Source organism: Hibiscus syriacus, unplaced genomic scaffold, assembly GCF_006381635.1.
Source record: "Hibiscus syriacus cultivar Baekdansim isolate YM2019G1 unplaced genomic scaffold, ASM638163v2 tig00000340_pilon, whole genome shotgun sequence".
Classification (NCBI taxonomy): domain Eukaryota; kingdom Viridiplantae; phylum Streptophyta; class Magnoliopsida; order Malvales; family Malvaceae; genus Hibiscus; species Hibiscus syriacus.
In genome coordinates, this window is record NW_024061783.1 from 2114567 (window position 1) to 2132860 (window position 18294).

Sequence of the window (18294 nt, forward strand, 5' to 3'; positions counted from 1 at the left end):
TAAGTTGACAGTGTTGCAAGTTTGAAACATATTTGCCTTTGTTATCTGATGCATTTTGTGAACTATGATAGAATAATGACTTGGATGAATTCAATGCAAGTTTGAAACATATTTGTCTTTGTTTACTGTTTATATCATGTCTGTTTATTTACTATTTTGTATTTAATTATTTAGCGGCCCGATAAGGTGGATGCTTTACGTCGGGTTTTTCTTGCGACAGAGTTCATGCATCAGACGGCGTGCACGTGCTATTAAGTCTCCGTACACCCAATAGTGCGAAGACACCGCAAGAAGAAGCCCGACTCGCCTTTCATCCCTCAAGTCCACATCTTGAAGAGGCCCCTATCATTCCTCGAGAGTCCCCTCACACCGTTCAAGAGGCCACTTTCATCGTTGAAGAGGTCCCTCCCACCATTCAAGAGCCCGATTCACATGGCGTCATATGTAAGATTCTTGAGAAACCCTCTGACGTGCCGGACATGATGGATGAGTTGGCTCTCGTAGGTTACCGGCCAGTACCATACCAGTATCTGAAGTGGAGAGGAGAACTACCGGACACAATTCTGGATAACTCCTTTGGGCTAAGACCGCAGCTGATTTTATCACATGAGCGGAGCCAGGGGTGTTTCACTGACATATGCAAGCTCAACGATGATATCTTTTTGCTTGATCGGTCTTGGTGGGGTGTATTATTAGGGGTCGAAGATAATGGCTATTTCGATGTAGGGGTAAGTCTTATATTTTTCTTATATTTCAATTTGATTATTTTTTTTAAAATTTATGTAAGTTACTAATATATGTTTTTTAAAACAACATATCGATGCGTGGGTGTCACGTCTTCTAATAATTAGGAAACTTAAGGAAAATAAAAGAAATATACGATATACAATTATGCCGACGTCTTTTAACGCCATTCACTTGAAGAATCAACGAGATGAATCATTTGCGTTGGGCAATGGACAAGCTAAACTTTATCCTGCATGTGGAGGTCGATAAGGTTAGTATTTATTTTAGATTGAGTTTAAAGGTATTCATAAATAGTGCGCAAATGAATGAATTATTACTTATGATTGCAGGTGTTTATCCCTGTTTTGGAACGTAAACATTGGCTTCTCGTCGAGCTTCAGCTCCCATCCCTTAAGGCAATAGTATATGACAGCATGATAAATTACATATCATTGGCTGATTTAAGAGATATATTAAGGGATGGAGCTCTCATTTGGCTAAATTCTTGGATGCGATAAATTATTGACTCGTTCTGGAAACAAGAAGCCAAAGAAGCTCAATACTACAGTTAGCAGAGACGAGACCGCACCAAAACAAACGAAAGGACCCAGAGGGGATTGTGATCCTCTCGTATGCTTGGCGTTGGAGCGTTTGATCACAGGAAGTATAAAGTATATACCTCCCACCGATAGAGATAGAGTTACAGTAGGCTTGTGGTTTCGGCATTATATGGCTAGATCGATATATATGAGGCGCTGCCTACCTGTATCCGCGTTATAAAAATGTCCATAAACAATTGGTAAGTTTATAGGCTTTGGTTTGAAAATGTTTGGTTAAGTACCTAGAATTCAATAATTTGTTTTTGTAGGTTTTAGATGTGTAGAAAGTGTTGTTTGAGCAAATGTTTGGTTTCTGCAGGTTAATCTCAGAAGTGAGCTGCGTGAAAATGATGTATGGCTGCAAAAGTTGATTCAATAGTAGATGAGGAAATAAGAATTATTTCTTATTTTTTGATTGTTTAATTGATTTGTAAAAGATGATTTGTAAAATTTGTTTAATGTGAACATAATTCTTATTTGTGCTGTTTAATTGATTAAAATGTAATGGTGATTTTTGTTGATTTCAATCTGCATTATGTTGAAGGCAAAAATGACTATCGCAATGCGAAATGAAAATCGCAACGCGAAACTAAATTCGCGTTGCGATTTTCATTTCGCTTTGCGATTCCCTCGTTGCGATTTTCATTTCGCATTGCGATTCTCTCGTTGCGATTTTCATTTCGCATTGCGATAGTCATTTCCGCGTTGCGATAGACATTAAGATGATTGCGAACTTCATTTCCGTTTTGCGATAGTCAAATGAATGCCTAATAAGTGATAACAACTGAACAGATCATAGCAATTTTCAAACTCAAGTTACTAATACATGCCTAACTGAAAATGTTAAAGTTCACACATAAAATCCACATATACAACGTTGCATTTAAAAATCACCTAAGTTAACAGTCCCAAAAGGTGAAGCCGGTTGTGATTAGGATTTTAAAGATGATTGCGATTTTGATTGCCTTTTGCTTGACACCATAGCTTTGGATTTTGATGAGGATCCATATTTTGGTAGAGGAAAAGATGATTGTGATGGCACTGTGATCCACATGTCAACCTTGTATGACCACTTTCCTTGCACCGACTATATGTCGATCTCTTCTTCTCTTCACCCTTAGACGGTATACGATCGTGACTTTTTGGTCGGCCAGGTAGCCTTTGTCCATGGCTGGTGGCAAAACTGTTTGTAAGTCATCTGGTATCCCACTCAGAAGGATGTGGAATAGGGTAGACAATCTCGCCATAAGTCTGTCGATATACTTCTGTAGTGTAGCAATCCATAGCGTATGCGCTTGAATCATCTTGGTTTAGATGAAGAGAACTTTTATAACATGGCCACGGATAACCATGTTTGCCATTTCATACAACTACACGTCTTTGCATTTAGATCGACAAGCCCATTTAAGTTATTATCCAGTACTTCAAACAAAGTGTTTGAACATGGTTCAACTCTCTATGACGTTGACTTCACAACACGTTTCGTTATCTTTTTTTCTGTCCACGTGTACACAATGTTCCAATTCCTGTAAATTTAAATAAATATACTAGTAATATATGATAAGTTACGAATTTAAAGAAATAATACCTGCATGGTTTTTTTCTTGTAGTACCACTGTTGAATAGAGGCTCGAAAAAACTCCATTAACAGTAGGGGTACTTTCCGGAATGACGACTTAAGCGTTGATTGATTCTGCACTATTAGACGTCATGAAACCATATCTTGCTCCAAGTTGATGTACTCTTGACCATCTTTCAAACCCGACATCTTCTAGTGTTTGAGCACACTGAGGCAAAACACGTCTTAACAGTTTTATATGCTTATTAAAATCCACTTCCCGATAAGCTTTTACAGCCTTCCAATATGTCCATTTGTGATTTTTTTATACCAGCAGACCTTGATTTTAGATTTCTATACAAATGAACACCACAAAGTCCATGAAAAGCTTCTGGAAACACCTTCTAACAGCGTTGTCATTGAGTTTGCCCTATCGGATATGATTGTCAGATTGCTAATAGGACATATGCAATCCCTAAGATGCCCCATAAACCATGTCCATGAATCAGAGGTTTCAGATTTTCCAACCCCGTAAGCTATTGCAGTATCCCATTGTTAGCATCCATGGCTACTGCTAATAAGTTTACTCCAAGGTATCGACCTTTTAAATGTGCTCCGTCAACTATAATAACTGGGCGCATGCAATTAATAAACGAACGAATCTACAAAATCATATACACAAGAAATATAATCATTTAAATGTGAAATGCATGTAACTAACAAAAATGAGTCAACAAATTATATTGATTTATAACCGCGCAGCACCAATGGCGATAAACAACAACTCAAAGCGTCCATCTCTATCTGTTTTGATATGAGTTACCGACCCAGGATTTTTCAGCTTTAAATTGTGACAATAAGCCGGCAGTTGGGCAAACGATGCTTTGGCGACCCCCTCAACAATTCCAAGGCATAACATTTGGCTCTCCAAGCTTGAGAATATGAGATAATCTTGAACCGAGCATTTATGTCAGTCATAATTTCATGTCCCCGATATACCCTACCATTCAAAAACATTAACTCAGCCAGAAAACCGCCCCAACACCTTTTTATTTGCTTGTCTATGGTGAGGAAAAACTTGGGTTCTTGAACATGTATGTTTATCAATAAAAGTCCTAACTTGAAACATTTCGCAATCTTTTATCCTCTTTGCAATCATACGCCACATACAGTTTTTGTCAATCATACACTTGTTTCGAAACGATCTTTGCTTGATTTGTTAACTTTTAGTTGATAGCCATCTTCCACACATTTCGTATACAAAGCTATCTTCAAGTCTTCCTTTGTATCAAAACAATCATCTTTCTTGATACGAATAATTTTTGTGTGACAATCAACTGCTATCTTTACCAACTCTTCTTCCGGTATCTGAAGGAATTCTGGCATATTCCAGTTATACTCCCGTGTCATTTTCTTCGGGGACTTTTCTTTGGGATTTCTTCTTCTTCTTTTTCTTCTTCAGTGTTATATGAATTACAGAATGGATGTTCAACATGTTCATTTACAGTCGTAACTTCCTCCTCATTATCATCAACAACATCTTCCTCGGCAACGGCTGTTTCATCATCAAAATTCGGGTATTGACCAATATCAAAATCATTACACGCAGGGTCTGTTTCTTCTTCTGAAAAATCATCAAAATCCGAGTATTGTCCAAGATCAAAGTCCGGGTATTGACCAAGATCAAATTTCGAATACTGACTAGTACTCACAATTTTTTTTGTTGGCTCATCATCATTTAACTGGTCAATATGAAAACCGGAATTTGGTGCTGAAAGTTGATTGGGATTTGGATTAGGGAAAGGTTGTGGGTTTTGAGATTGTGTTTGGTATTGGAAATGTGGTGAAACAATATTTGCTTGGTGATGAAATTGTGGTGAAACCATTAAATTTTGAGCACTATAAACTGGGGTTGAAAAACTTAGTTGATTACTACCCGCTACTGACCCAACTTCACTACTTCTAGGTTCAACAACATACAATGTAACATCATCAGTTGAAACACTAATGTAAGCAATTAATCGTTCAACATCTTCATTGTCGGTTAACAAATAAACTTTACCATTTCTCTGATAAGATAGCCTAAATCCACTTAGGGGCTCTAAATTCAATTTATTTGCAACACGTAACATTAGAGTTTCATAAGTTAACCTTTTTAATGACAGTTTTAGTTGAAGATTCATGGGTAAAGGCATATTGTAAACACCATGAACATTCTCCCATGACCCTCCAAAACACAAATCTATCCAAACATGATCAACATTAGATGATTTCATTATTGTAAATTAATTTACTAAACAAACGAGCTGCGAAACTAAAACTTGTTGCCGGATGGGGAAGGATGTCGTTGGATATAGGAACGAATGTCGTCGGAGAGAGTGATAGATGGAGATGAAATGAGTTGCGATTTAGGGATTTAGGTTATGAGTTGTTGCTGTTGCGTATTTATATACCCAAAACATTTGTGTTGCGAAATTAAAACCTGTTGCGAATTCAAAAATCGAGTTGCGAAATTGAAATTCAGTATTGCGATAGTCATAATCTCGTTGTGATTTACTAATTCGCAATGCGAATACATAAATCGCATTGCGAATTAGTAAATCGCAACGAGAATTTGGGAAATCGCAATGCGATAGTCAGAATCACGTTGTGAATCTGGAAACTGATTTGTGATACCGGAGATCGCGTTGCGAATTATCGATCGCATTGCGATTTAGTTGGTCATTTTGGCAAATCCAAAAAAAGTTGGTTAAAATCGCATATTATAAGGTATTTTTGTCACTGAGGTTATTTTCTTTTTCTTTTGCTGTCAAATAAAAAAAGTTAAAGAGAGTGTTGGTTGTGGGGGGAGAACCATATAATAAGCATGCTCGTGAACTTTAAGGACCATGTTGGTGAATACTAAACAAAGATTCGTGAACGTTAAATGAATATATTGATGAACGAAAAATGAATCGAACACGAACAAAGTAAAAAAATACACAAACAAATATAAACACCATATTAAAAATTTAAACAAACACGAACACCTTTAGGCTTTAGGAGCAAACAAACAAACACCGTCTTATTCGATATATCAGTTGACAATTTCTAAGCACTTCACAAAGTGTAACCTCATTTTCTGCAAATGAAGCCTCCCCAAATATTGGCATTCTCTCTTCTGGTGTTGTTCGTTTTCATTCCTAGTACTGTTCAAGGTAAGCCGACACTTGTTTCTTACTAACAAGTAACAACGACGCCTCCTGTCTCTGCAATTTCCATTACATAATCATTAAAACCCGACATTCCAATGAATGTTTCCTTCTTCTTGTATTGCACCAAATCCAACAGATACATGTCTATCTAAAGCAGATATCTTTTGACATTCATTTTTGCAGGAAAGGGTAGGAAACTTTTTACTGCAACTACTTGTACTTCTCCTTCGTCTACCACCACTTCAAAGGTTGGTTTATAGTAAACATTTTAATAACTATGTTTCCATAGCTAGGGTTTAGATCTTCCCTTACATGAACGAATCCATGTATACAGAGAGAAGAGATCGATGGATAAAACAAAGCTAACGACAACCCTACTTCAAACTCAAACCAGAGAAACTCCATGACCAGTATGCCGACATTGTGGAAATGGACTGTTCTCCTGCTAGGAGAAAACCTCCAATTCACAACTAAGAGTAGGGGGACCAAAAAGAAGCAAAAGTTTTGCTGGAAATCGGGAACAGTCTTCCATGAATGCTGCAGATTTTTTAGGATTATGAAACGATCTTGGTTTGCACATAATACTATTTCTTTTAGGTTTTGTAATCTTACATACTATAGAATCAAAGTTTTGTAGATTTTGGTTTTTTGATAACATAACTAGTTAACGATTCAATATCTCTCAAGACATGTATTGCTTGGATGAATGTGCAGAATTGAAGTAGATATTGATGATTGAACATTGCGTGTTCTCTTTACTGTTAAGTGACCCACCACGTTTCACTTATTGAGGATTTTGGGTGGGCTACACCTACCATGTTTTCATTTATTGATTTGTAGCGTTCTAATGGTCAGTGGTCACTCTTTGCTCAGATGTCACCTGTCGGGTCACCTATGCTGTAGTGTGGCCATTGATGTACGGACCCTGCAATTCAAGAACCAATGCTTCTTCTGGCTTTGTGTATGGTTTGTTTACTGCAATCTACCTTCAGTTGAGATTCCCTGTATTTTTGTACCTCCAATTTGCATTAAAAGTAGCACATATATTTCATATTCTATTTGTCGTATAAAACTAAACTTTCAGTATAATTTTGATTTTTTTTTTTTGAAAGTTAAAGTATTAAAAGTGACTAAAATTAATATTTTAGATACTAAATGAATAGATTACCCTAATATTTTAATTAATAAGCGATATTATAGGTTATTATAAACGAAAGCTATTTGAAGGAATAAGCAAATCTATGTTCAAATGTTGGGAGTTAAACAGTTGAGTGATGTTGAAAAGTCAACTAAGAGTTCAATTACAATGGGCGAGACTGAAAGTTTTGACCTTTGACGTGAACAGCCTCTCCAGTTTTTGTTCAAAACCCACTTTTTTTTTAACAAATATTCTTACTTTTTTGTTTACTACTATCATCTAATCCTTCCCATGGTTCATTCCCAGATCACATATTCGTCTTTGTTTCAATTCACATGAAAGATTCCATTTTTCAAAGAGTTTTGTATCTCGAAGATCACGATATCTTTTTGCAATGCAATCCAAAACCCCAAGCCTAGCTCCTGGATTCACCCTTTTCCCAAACCTAAAGCCCCCACAAAACCCTCTTCTTCCACCAAATCTTCGTCTTGATTCTCACCTTCTTAGCCTACGCCTCGTTCCACGCTTCTCGGAAACCCCCCAGCATTGTGAAAAGCGTCTTGGGACCCTCGGTTCAATCAAATTCTACCTCAATCGACACCGGATGGGCACCGTTCAACGGTCCGGAAGGAACCCATCGGCTCGGTGAGCTTGATCTTGCATTTTAATATCATATGCCATAGGGATGTATTTCGCAGGACATGTAGGTGATAGGATTGATTTGAGGCTATTCCTTGTGTTTGGAATGATGGGTAGTGGCCTTTTGACCATAGTCTTCGGGTTCGGATATTGGTTCGATGTCCATTTGTTGGGTTATTTCATTGGAGTTCAAGTCTTTTGTGGGGTTTTTCAATCCATAGGGTGGCCTTGTGTGGTTGCTGTTGTTGGGAATTGGTTTGGGAAAAGAAGAGAGGGTTGATTATGGGGGTTTGGGCTTCACATACATCTGTTGGGAACATTATTGGGTCTGTTGTGGCTTCTGGTGTATTGGAATTTGGTTGGGGTTGGTCTTTTTTGGTGCCTGGGATACTGGTTATTGTAGTTGGAGTTTTGGTCTTTGTTTCTTAGTGGTTAGTCCTTATGATTTGGGTTCGAGATTATGTCGAGTGAGAAGGAGATTGAGATGAATGTGGAGGAGAAAGCTCAGTGAATTTAGAAACAGTTGAGTCTGAGGAAGCAGTGCTGCTCGAGAACAAGGATTCGGATGATTCGGATTCTTTGGCTGCCATCGGATTCTTGGAGGCATGGAAGCTGCCTGGTGTGGCACCATTTTCTTTCTGCCTCTTCTTCTCCAAGTTGGTGGCTTATACGTTTTTGTATTGGTTGCCTTCTACATAAGACATACAGGTACTTGTTATCACTTGATGTCATTATTATTTCAAGAGTAAACTTGAGCTTTTTCAGGATATCCTGTAGGAAAATTCAGTAGAAATGCATTCTCAATTATATGACCATGGCAATAAACCGTCGGTACTTTCCGTATACTAATAAAGCCAGTCCTAGTATGGCGAAATTAGCCTATCACAGATGGTTATCTACAAATTTAATTGTTTGCAGCTTGAGCACGTTCTTTATGTTTGAATCTGTTCTTGATATTTGATTAGCGGATGCTTATTTCTTATTGCAAATTTGTGTTTGATTCGTAGCTGTTGCTGGAGTGCATTTGTCCCATAAAACTGCTGGGATTCTCTCTACAATATTCGATATCGGAGGAGTCTTTGGTGGGTGCTAGCAGGTTTCGTCTCAGATATCATTGATGCTCGTGCAGTTACTTCAGTTACTTTCTTATTACTATCGATTCCGTCACTGATTTTGTACCGGGTTTATGGAAGTGTCTCTATGGTTACCAACCTTTCATTGATGTTTCTATCTGGCTTGCTGGTGAATGGCCCTTATTCACTAATTACAACAGCTGTTGCTGCTGATCTTGGTACCCAGGACTTGATTAAAGGAAACTCCCGTGCATTAGCTACTGTGTCCGCAATCATAGATGGCACCGGCTCTATCGGGGCAGCTCTTGGACCTCTTTTGGCCGGGTATATATCTACTAGGGGTTGGAATAGTGTATTTTTCATGCTAATTTTTGCTATATTCGTGGCCAGTTTATTCTTGATTCGTGTTGCGAAAACTGAGATTGGAAGGATGGTAAATGGCTTCAGAGTAGTGACTGCAAGATGATGCAGTTTCTCGAGGCCTCGGAGGCTCGGACTGTTTAGAGAAGCATCTCATTAGGATACAGCATATGCTATTAAAAGTTTTCTTTTCCTTGTACCACAATCTCTATTGTATTTCATTCTTTTATACACACAAAACATCTTCAGTTCACATGTACAAGAATTTTTGTATCATAATAAACTTCATTACTCATTTTACCTATACCAGATCAAAGTTTGTACTAAAAAATTGTTCAATAACATACTTATTTCTGCTTACAATCAATTGTGTTCCTCAAATAATCCTAAACTTCATTAGAAGCTGATAAGAGTGATGAGGAAAGAGAATCTAAAGTCTTCTTAATTCGATTCTTTCGAGTTTTCTTTTGTTCAATTGGTGAGTGTACACAGGAAGATCCTACCAGAACAGCTAAGTATTAGCCAGTAGCTAGTTCTCTCCTATGTGTACCATGCATGGAGTTTAAAAATGTAACAGAGTTCTATCCTTCTAAGAGGCATTTGAGACTCTGAAGCCCCTCAGCAGATATACTCCTCCTGACTCTTCCCCTTTGTCTGGCGCAAGGCCGAGGAGGCTCCGAGTGAAAACTCACCACAACTACAGTCAGATTGTCTGTTGCTCCTCTTTTTGTTGCTTCTTCAACTATTTCTTTGCAGCATAACTTGACATCATTGTGCTCCTGGAGTCTCCGTCTTGTAAAATCTATGGCATTTTGGCTGGTAAAAACTAGGCCTGTAAATGAACTGAACGTTCAGCGAACCGTTCGTGAACCGTGCGGCGGGAAGTTCGTTTATGTGCGTTTATTTATTAAATGAACGAACATGAACAATATTTTTTGTTCGTTTAATTAAATGAACGAACATGAACATAGGCCTCGTTCGTTCATTTACGTTCGTGAACGTTCGATTATGTTTGATCGGTTATGTTTGTTTATGTTCGTTTGATTATGTTCGTTTATGTTCATTCATTTATGTTTAACTCAATCTTCTTAAATCAATTTTGGTGACCAATTTGTAAGTATCTTAAAAATATTAATTAATCTGATATTCTGATGACCAACTCCATAATTAACCCAATTTTATTTGGAGATTAAATCCAATATGTTAACCTGTGAGGCACATCGCACCTATATTCATTTCCCCTTTTTTCCCAAACCCTAGTGTCCACTAGAGAGTGGAGACGATCGCTGAAAGCTTCAAAACAAGTTATATTATAGTGCAATATGAAGTTTTACAGGTCTGTTTTCATCTCTTTCTCTGTTTTATTTGGCTTAATAGTTGATATGTAAAGTTATTGCATGTATCTTCACATCTAAAACTCAAGAAAACATCATACTTCTTTCTAGAAATAGATGGGAAGATAAAGGTAACAATCGGAAGTATATAAGCATCAATAAAGAGAAAAATATATAGAATTTGCCAGAAAACAAAACAAAGGTTTCTATGCAATTTCTGAAAAGAGTGTAATAGCGAAAAATGATTGTTCATATGTAATCATGGACCACTAAGATAAATGTTATAGCGTTAAATTAAAGTTGTGTGAATCATTTAATATCTTTAAAAGATCGATCAAAATATTTGATATCTTCAAACATTTCATCACTGCTAATAAACTCTTACGCTATTTATCACTGTAAATTTGGTTGATTTGCATTGTCGACTATTTTTCATGAAAGAACAATGGAAGGTAGGGTCTCCAACGTTTATGTTCGTTTATGTTCGTGTTCATTTATGTTCGTGTTCGTTTATGTTCGTGTTCGTTTATGTTCGTTTATTTATTAAATGAACGAACATGAACATATTATATTCCTTAATAAACGAACATGAACAAAAAAAAAATTGTTCGTTTATGTTCGTGTTCGTTTATGTTCGTCTATTTATTAAATGAACGAACATGAACATACCTCCGTTCGTGTGCGTTCGGTTCGTTTACAGGCCTAGTAAAAACATCCCATATTCCATCCCTATCGATGATCAAAAACTCATCTTCCTTGGTTAGTGTTATTAGTTTGAGTTCTGGTTCAGCACTTAGCGGGCCGATTCTCTCGCCCGTTTCCTTCGTACGTTCAAGGTGCCAATCACCTAATGCACGAGTGATCCCTAGTAAGCCGTTCAGATAACCATCATCAATTAACCCACCCAGAGACTCGATTTGTCTCCTCTCTTTCACGCAACAGGGTCTATGATCCTTTGACATCTCTATAGCTCTTCCACGCCATGACAGTACCGTCCTAGAATCCCCAGCATTCACGACAAGTAAAGACCTGTGAGAGATAAGATATCCCTTTCAGTCGAAGCAAAAACCATAAAAGTTTATTCAAACGTAAACACTAAAAAGTCATTGCAGTGAGAACAGTAGTGCCAGACGCCAGTGAGGACTCGAGAGAGCAAGACTTTGCAAATGCAGCATCAGTCTCCATGAATGACCTCGTGTCCGCTTTCTCCAGTTCTAGGGGAAAATCAACATCCTCAACAATAACTCTGGGAAAATGATCACAGACGAAATGAGAAGCATCCTTTCCTCCGTGCCCATCAAAAACCTGATCCTTTTATGTCAATAAACAGAATGCTCAAGTAATTCCTAGAAGCTTATCTGTCTCTTATGTTTTGTTCGATGTTATTCCAAAGCATTTGTTTTGGCTGCAAAACTGAGTTTCTAATCTAACAGATAGCTATTCAGTTAAAAGTCATTTTAAATGGAAAATAAGTAAACCGTACAGCTAAAGAAGTTAGCCCGAAAAAGAAGATGATACCAATAATGTTTGATGGCTTCAAAGATGAACCAATAGTTGTCATAACTCATAATGGTGTTCAGGAAGGCTAAAATTTAGGAATTTATCACTTCCGGGTTCACTCAACTGCGACTTCAAGATGATTAATGTTAAGAACAGAAGCTGCAGTAACTTTCAAGTTTCGGTCATTTGTTAATGATGGGGAAGACAAGACGATGACAAAAGCATATTTATCTTTCCAATTAAGTTGGTTACGTGAAAGTAACTCGTCTGAATTATTGCAAGATGACCGAACACGTAATGGTTCTATTCCTAGATCAAAGAGTAGTAGGAGAACAATTATCTCCACATTCTAGGACAACAAAGTAATAGAGCCAAGGGTACTGGAAAGTCCGACATGCCAATATATAGGTAAAAAAAAGATAGTTTACAAACGTACACCATAGAAGGAAATAGCTTCTTCACTCACTAAATCACAGCCAAAATTCTTGGCCAAGTCTGCAATGCATATATGAGTATCCTTCATAATTCGGAGGTCTCTTACGGAAGCTGCTCTCAACTTGGTATTGGGGGTAGCCTACTATCTTACCTTCCTTACCCCATACATATGGGAAAAAGGAACAGCCATTTATTTTTCTCCATATAGGGACGACCCCCGATGTTAGACCACTCGCCTGACCGAAGAGTGGGGATAAAATTTGTCAACAGGTCATTTTTTCTTTCCATGGCTACTGAATCCTCGGAAATACTTTCTAGCTTTACGAAACACAGATGAGGAGGAGGCTATCAAAAAATTACCATGAAAGAAACCTGAAGAAGCATTTTAAGGAAGAGAGAACTAAAATTTACGTATGAACTTAATCCTTTCCGGATACTACTGTATAAGATAGCACAGTCGTATATGCTTCCGAAAACGATTCCAGTGGCGGTCAACACCACAGGTGAGGTTAGAAGATAAAGAAACCTTAAACATATAATATTAGTGAAATAACATGCCAAGTCTTTGAATTTTTTTACTCAATTGAATGGATTTTTGGTTTTAAAAAATTCGATTTCAAATCGAATCTAATTTTTTTTAGAGTGAGATCGTGTCGAATTCGGATTTGGGATAAAATAATTCTCCTCAATCCAACGTAAAATTATAATTGTAGTTTATATATTTAAGAATAATTATAATAATAACTTTTTTTATTTTTTTTAAATTATGTACTTATTTTATCTAATAAAAAATAAATTACATATATTCATTTCAGGTCAAATATAAATTTTAACTTAAAATATCAGGTCAAATGAAGATACTATAAAATTCGAGTATGGTCGAATTCAAATGAAAAACTTGAATTTTCAAATCAGTCTTGAATGGGACAAAAATTATGTTACTATTAATTTATCAAGGCTTAATAACAAAATAAATGTTTAAATTATACCATTTCTCTCGAATATGTGTTTAAAGTATTTTTTGACTCAACCTGGTGTTTAATGTTATAAACGTTACCATTTTAAGTGCCCGGATCGTCAACAACGTTGATTTTACTTGTTAAGTGACACGTGTCAAAATATGGTGATTTTAAAATTTTTATTTAAAATTATATATATATTTTTAAGAAAAAACATAAACATTTTGAAATAATCACAAAACTTTAAAAATCTTCATTCCAACCCCTAAACCCACGCCGCCTGCCAGCCTTTACCGTCGACGAAGCTTCACTCGACTTCCCCTCCCCCGACAGCCAAAACCCTTATGAAAAATCGTGAACGATCGATGACGAATCGACGTTTTATATCCCGCCAACCCTAAGATAAAAATAACAATCTCACACGATTCCACCGACCGATCGACGCCAACTACGACAGACTAGGAGGATGGCACAGACTACCTCAACGGCAATGGTTGTGGCCAGAAAGGGTGACTACGGCATGTTATAGTTGGGATTTAAGGATTTTAAGACTGTTTTATAATTTAAGAAAAGTTTGTGTGTTTTTTTTTTATAATTATCATAATATTTTTAATATTTTTTTTTAAAAAAATTCAAAATCATCAAATTGTGACACATATCACCTAACAGAGGAAATTAACACCGTTAACGGTCCGGACACTTAAAATAATAATATTTGTAACATTAAGTACATGAATGAATCAACAAATACTTTAGACACTTATTCAGGAAAAATGATATAATTTAAAAATAATATAATTTAAATACTTATTTTGGTATTAATTCATTTACCAAATAAATTGTCCTATATAAATTAGTTAAATGTTTCTTTTAAATTATTTTATTAGAACAATTACTTCAAACAGAGAAATTATCGTCCTTTACAGGACCATAAGAGTAATGCAATAAAAGTTGCATTTTTCTTATGCAAATACGTAGAATCCTAATTCCGGTGATATAGTTAGAGATGGTAATAGATCGGATTGGATCAGATTTTTAGTTAAAATGATCAAGTTTTTAGTCGACGTGATCTGACCCAAAAATATATATATTCCACCAAGACCCTACCTGAAAATTATATATCCTCCGCCCGACTTGATCCGAAAAAATATATCATCCATCCAACTCTAATCTTACCCAAAATTTTAGAGTATAAATCTGACTTGATAAAAAATAAGAACTTAATTAAAAAAATATTTTTAAGAAAATTACATTTTTATCCTTCGGTCGGGTCAAAATTTTTTCACCCTCCACACAAATCCGACCTGACCTCACTCCCTTAAAAAAAATCCAATATTTAAAAAAAAATCCGACCCTATCAAATCAGGTCAGAACTTTTCAATTTCGGGTTAAATTGTCATCCCTAGATATAGTAATGGAATTTCACTTTAAGAATAAATAGACAGACCAGAAAGGTATAAATTATGCATATAAACTTCAACAAAACACAAACGACATCCTATCAATTAGGCAACGAATGAGAGAATACTGAAAGTTCAAACATTGAAGTACCTTCTGCACTTGAAGTACATGGGATATGTCCAAAATTCCAGTCTTTTGTAATTTGACAAGATCCGAACAGTAAAAATAGTGCATACGAAAACCGAAACAAAAAAATCTAGCAGTCGAAGGTTCAGTTCGGGAATTTTGATGTCTTATCAATATGTTCATACAACCTCGGACTACGGCGTGAAAACACTTACACCTTACATTCCGGTGAAAGCTTTCTTTCCTCCACCAGAAGATCCAGCAGGAATCACTTTCAGAACATTGAACCTCACGGTCTTTGACAACGGCCTGAAATTAGAAAACGATGAATGCAAATTACCAATAAGCTAACTGCAAGAATGATTAGATTCATAGACAATAGACGTATAGGATCGTTCTGTTTAGGAGTTTAACCTGCATTGCCCGATAATGACGTGATCCCCTTCCTTGACACGGAAGCATGGGGAAATATGTGCAGGTATGTTTGAATGTCTCTTCTCATACCTAAATATAGAAGGAAGTGATTCTTCAGAACTAATAGCAAATAAGGAAGTCTAGGGGAAAATAAAGCAAAATGAAGCTGGTCCATGCCTTTGGTATTTCTTGATAAAATGAAGGTAATTCCGTCGAACGATGATGGTGCTTACCATCTTGGCACTGTGGCAAGTACCGGCTAGGATACGACCCCTGATGGAAACGGTGCCGGTGAATGGACATTTCTTGTCGATGTAGGCTCCTTTAGGAAAAACAGATACACAAAACATCATCTAACCGAATTCCAGAACCATAGAAACACACATCCTACATTTCCCTTCCAAACATCTCGCTTTGGGTGTTAATCAATTGAAGTAAATCATCATTTATTTCTTATAAAGAACATTGAAACATATACATGTTTGCATGATATAGAAAATTATAGATCTTTATTCAGCTTAAGATACTAAATGCAAGTTACCAATACACACTCAAAGCTTATGAAGAATTTGCATGCACTGACAATTCATACCAGCAAAAACACATATTTGAATAGAAATACAAAAAGAAGAAAACAAACCTTCAATGGCTTCACGGGGAGTCTTGAAGCCCAAACCGATGCTCTTCCAGTAGCGGTTCCCTCCCTTTCCCGGTCTCTTCCCTTTCCCAGATTTCTTCGAGCTGAAAAAATAAGCAAAATCATAAAAAAAAAATCTAAATTCAAAAAACCCAAATCCGAAAAAAGTAAGAAGGTTAAATATTTTTCATGGTTCAGAATTAAGATTACCTTAAAAACACTTTCGGTTGCTTCAGGAAAGCCTTCTCGGTCTGCAATCAAAATAAGAAGAATGAGAATCTACGAATATAAAAGAGAGGCGAAGGCGAGAGGGAGTAGATCGGCGTGTGCACCTGCTCCGCCATGGTTGATGAGCACTGCTTCTTCTTCAGTCGCTGCTGCTAGTGGTGGTGGCAAATGAGAGAGGTTTGATTATGCTACGAGAAAACCCTAACCTGTCTAATAGATCCAATTTCATAATGGATGGATTTGGGTCAGTTAATCGGATTGGGCCATTTACGATTCTACCCATTAATTGGAATGAAAGGAACAAAGTGAAAATTCATTGAATAAAATATAAAATTAAAAATATAAATTTTAGATTAAATACACGTGTAATAAAATAAATGAAACTTTTTTTTATAGAAAGACGTTAATTTTATTAAAAATAAAAAATATCCATAATTACAATCAACAGTTACAAGTATAACCGTAAACGTAAACTAAATTATAATTAAGATATTTTTATATAACTATTAACACAAAAACTAGTAACTTAAATCACACAATGACCATAAAAGGAAAATGTTAATAAACTTAATCAATGCTCAAACAAAATAAAGATACGAATAAATCTGACTACATCGGTAAACGTACCACAAAAAGGATGAAACTACTGAAAGACCATTTACAAATTGCAAATCATAGTCAAGCGAAGTGAGAAAACTATTCACGAGAGCAAAACATGTATTCAAATCAATCCAGGGGTACAAAGCAGGGAAGATCAACGTGATAACAAATAAGTGTCATCTTGATCAATCGTGACGATGTTAAATCTAATTCTGAGAGAGAAAAATAAATGAAAATAACAACAAAATGACTTAAAACTATCAAAAGACAGAGAAAAATATGAAAATATCAGGGAGACATAATCTTGCTACAGAATCTCCTCAAGGAAACTGAAAAGATTCTAATTATTGATAAAACGGGTAGCTGAGCAGCCCTTTGTACCTCTTTTAACCCAAAAAAAAATTATACTATATGGTGGCAATGTATTAATTATAGTAATGAATTTATTATAATACATTAATTATTCATGTTAAGAAAATAGATTACAACTGGTTCCTACAAACTCTAACCGCTATTTCTCTCTCCCTCTATTCCTTTATTTCTTCTTTACCACTTGTACGAATTTTTATAGAACAAATCAAAATTTTCCTTTATTTTTGTTTAGTTAACGGTGACACTGATTTTAATATTAGTTATCGATCATTAGTTGTATTTTTTCTTTATTTTTAATTTTTTTTAATAAGAATAATTATATTTTTGTGACATGTTTATCTCTGTCATTATGACACGTTTATTTATGTCTTTATGAGACGTTTTTCTCTGTCTTTTGGTAGTTTTCGATCGTTTGGTCGTTATTTCATTTATCTTTTTTTTCTCATAGTTGGATTTGATATCACCACGACTGTTCAAGATGACGCTTATTTGTTATCATACTAACCTTCTCTACTTTGGACCGTCATATTGATTTGGATACACGTTTTGTGCTCGTGAATAGTTTTTTCACGTCGCTTGACTCTGATTTGCGATTTATCAGTAATCATTCATTAGTTCCATATACTTTTGTGGTTCATTTACCGATGCAATCTGATATATTCGTATTTTTATTTTGTTAAAGCATTGGTTAAATTTTTTTGTTCGATCCATGTGATTAGTTTTTGTGTCAATGGTTATAAGAAAATATCTTAATTATAACTTAATTTACGTTTACAATTATATTTGTAAATCTTCATTATAATTTTATATATATATTTATTTTTAATAAAACTAGCGGGTTTTTATAAAAGGAAGAAAATAGATTACAACATTGCAAGTGTAAACAAACATAGTTTCAAACTCGTTTAATTAACTCGTGATTTAAAAATAATTTTATTTAATTTGTAGGTTATTTAATCTGTTAATGCCTATTAAATCAATATATCAATTGATTCTGTTTT

General features: G+C 35.7%; 3 protein-coding genes, 1 long non-coding RNA gene and 1 pseudogene across 5 annotated transcripts; 2 read left to right on the forward strand and 3 right to left on the reverse strand.

Annotated features, from left to right (window-relative positions):
* Positions 1-5995: 5995 nt before the first annotated feature.
* LOC120199008 lies at positions 5996-6750 on the forward strand. Its single transcript, XR_005523413.1, has 3 exons — positions 5996-6080; positions 6261-6325; positions 6412-6750. It is a non-coding gene; the product is annotated as an uncharacterized LOC120199008 (long non-coding RNA).
* Positions 6751-7433: 683 nt separating this feature from the next.
* On the forward strand, positions 7434-9670 carry LOC120202158 (annotated as a pseudogene).
* LOC120202169 (40S ribosomal protein S11-like) lies at positions 9518-16553 on the reverse strand. Of its 2 annotated transcripts, XM_039202650.1 has the most exons (8): positions 16426-16553; positions 16304-16344; positions 16097-16197; positions 15634-15778; positions 15457-15546; positions 15258-15351; positions 12786-12792; positions 9518-9530 (listed from the first exon to the last, which is right to left on the reverse strand). In XM_039202650.1, exons 1-6 carry the CDS (start codon positions 16435-16437, stop codon positions 15261-15263), a joined length of 480 nt encoding a protein of 159 aa, XP_039058581.1. In that variant the 5' UTR covers positions 16438-16553; the 3' UTR covers positions 9518-9530; positions 12786-12792; positions 15258-15260. The 2 variants fall into 2 exon arrangements, with proteins under 2 accessions (XP_039058581.1, XP_039058575.1); XM_039202644.1 differs by lacking the exons at positions 9518-9530; positions 12786-12792 and having other exon boundaries at positions 15048-15351; positions 16426-16552.
* LOC120187039 (probable protein phosphatase 2C 27) lies at positions 9869-11583 on the reverse strand. The gene is made up of 2 exons (XM_039190865.1): positions 11451-11583; positions 9869-10119 (listed from the first exon to the last, which is right to left on the reverse strand). Exons 1-2 carry the CDS (start codon positions 11581-11583, stop codon positions 9869-9871), a joined length of 384 nt encoding a protein of 127 aa, XP_039046796.1.
* On the reverse strand, positions 11343-12644 carry LOC120187129 (probable protein phosphatase 2C 27). The gene is made up of 2 exons (XM_039190937.1): positions 12558-12644; positions 11343-11926 (listed from the first exon to the last, which is right to left on the reverse strand). Exons 1-2 carry the CDS (start codon positions 12642-12644, stop codon positions 11717-11719), a joined length of 297 nt encoding a protein of 98 aa, XP_039046868.1. The 3' UTR covers positions 11343-11716.
* Positions 16554-18294: the final 1741 nt, after the last annotated feature.

What these genes read in the sequence shown, in the direction of transcription:
- LOC120187039 (XM_039190865.1), bottom strand. Translation starts at nt 11,583, where the DNA reads ATGTCAAAGGATCATAGACCCTGTTGCGTGAAAGAGAGGAGACAAATC. An exon ending in AGGTGATTGGCACCTTGAAC is followed by an intron (nt 10,120 to 11,450) that starts GTACGAAGGAAA and finishes GTTCATTTACAG; the next exon opens with GCCTAGTTTTTACCAGCCAA.
- LOC120187129 (XM_039190937.1), bottom strand. Translation starts at nt 12,644, where the DNA reads ATGAAGGATACTCATATATGCATTGCAGACTTGGCCAAGAATTTTGGC. An exon ending in AAGCTATTTCCTTCTATGGT is followed by an intron (nt 11,927 to 12,557) that starts GTACGTTTGTAA and finishes TAAAAGGATCAG; the next exon opens with GTTTTTGATGGGCACGGAGG.
- LOC120202169 (XM_039202650.1), bottom strand. An exon ending in CAACCGAAAGTGTTTTTAAG is followed by an intron (nt 16,198 to 16,303) that starts GTAATCTTAATT and finishes TTATTTTTTCAG; the next exon opens with CTCGAAGAAATCTGGGAAAG. An exon ending in TTTATCAAGAAATACCAAAG is followed by an intron (nt 15,547 to 15,633) that starts GCATGGACCAGC and finishes TTCTATATTTAG; the next exon opens with GTATGAGAAGAGACATTCAA.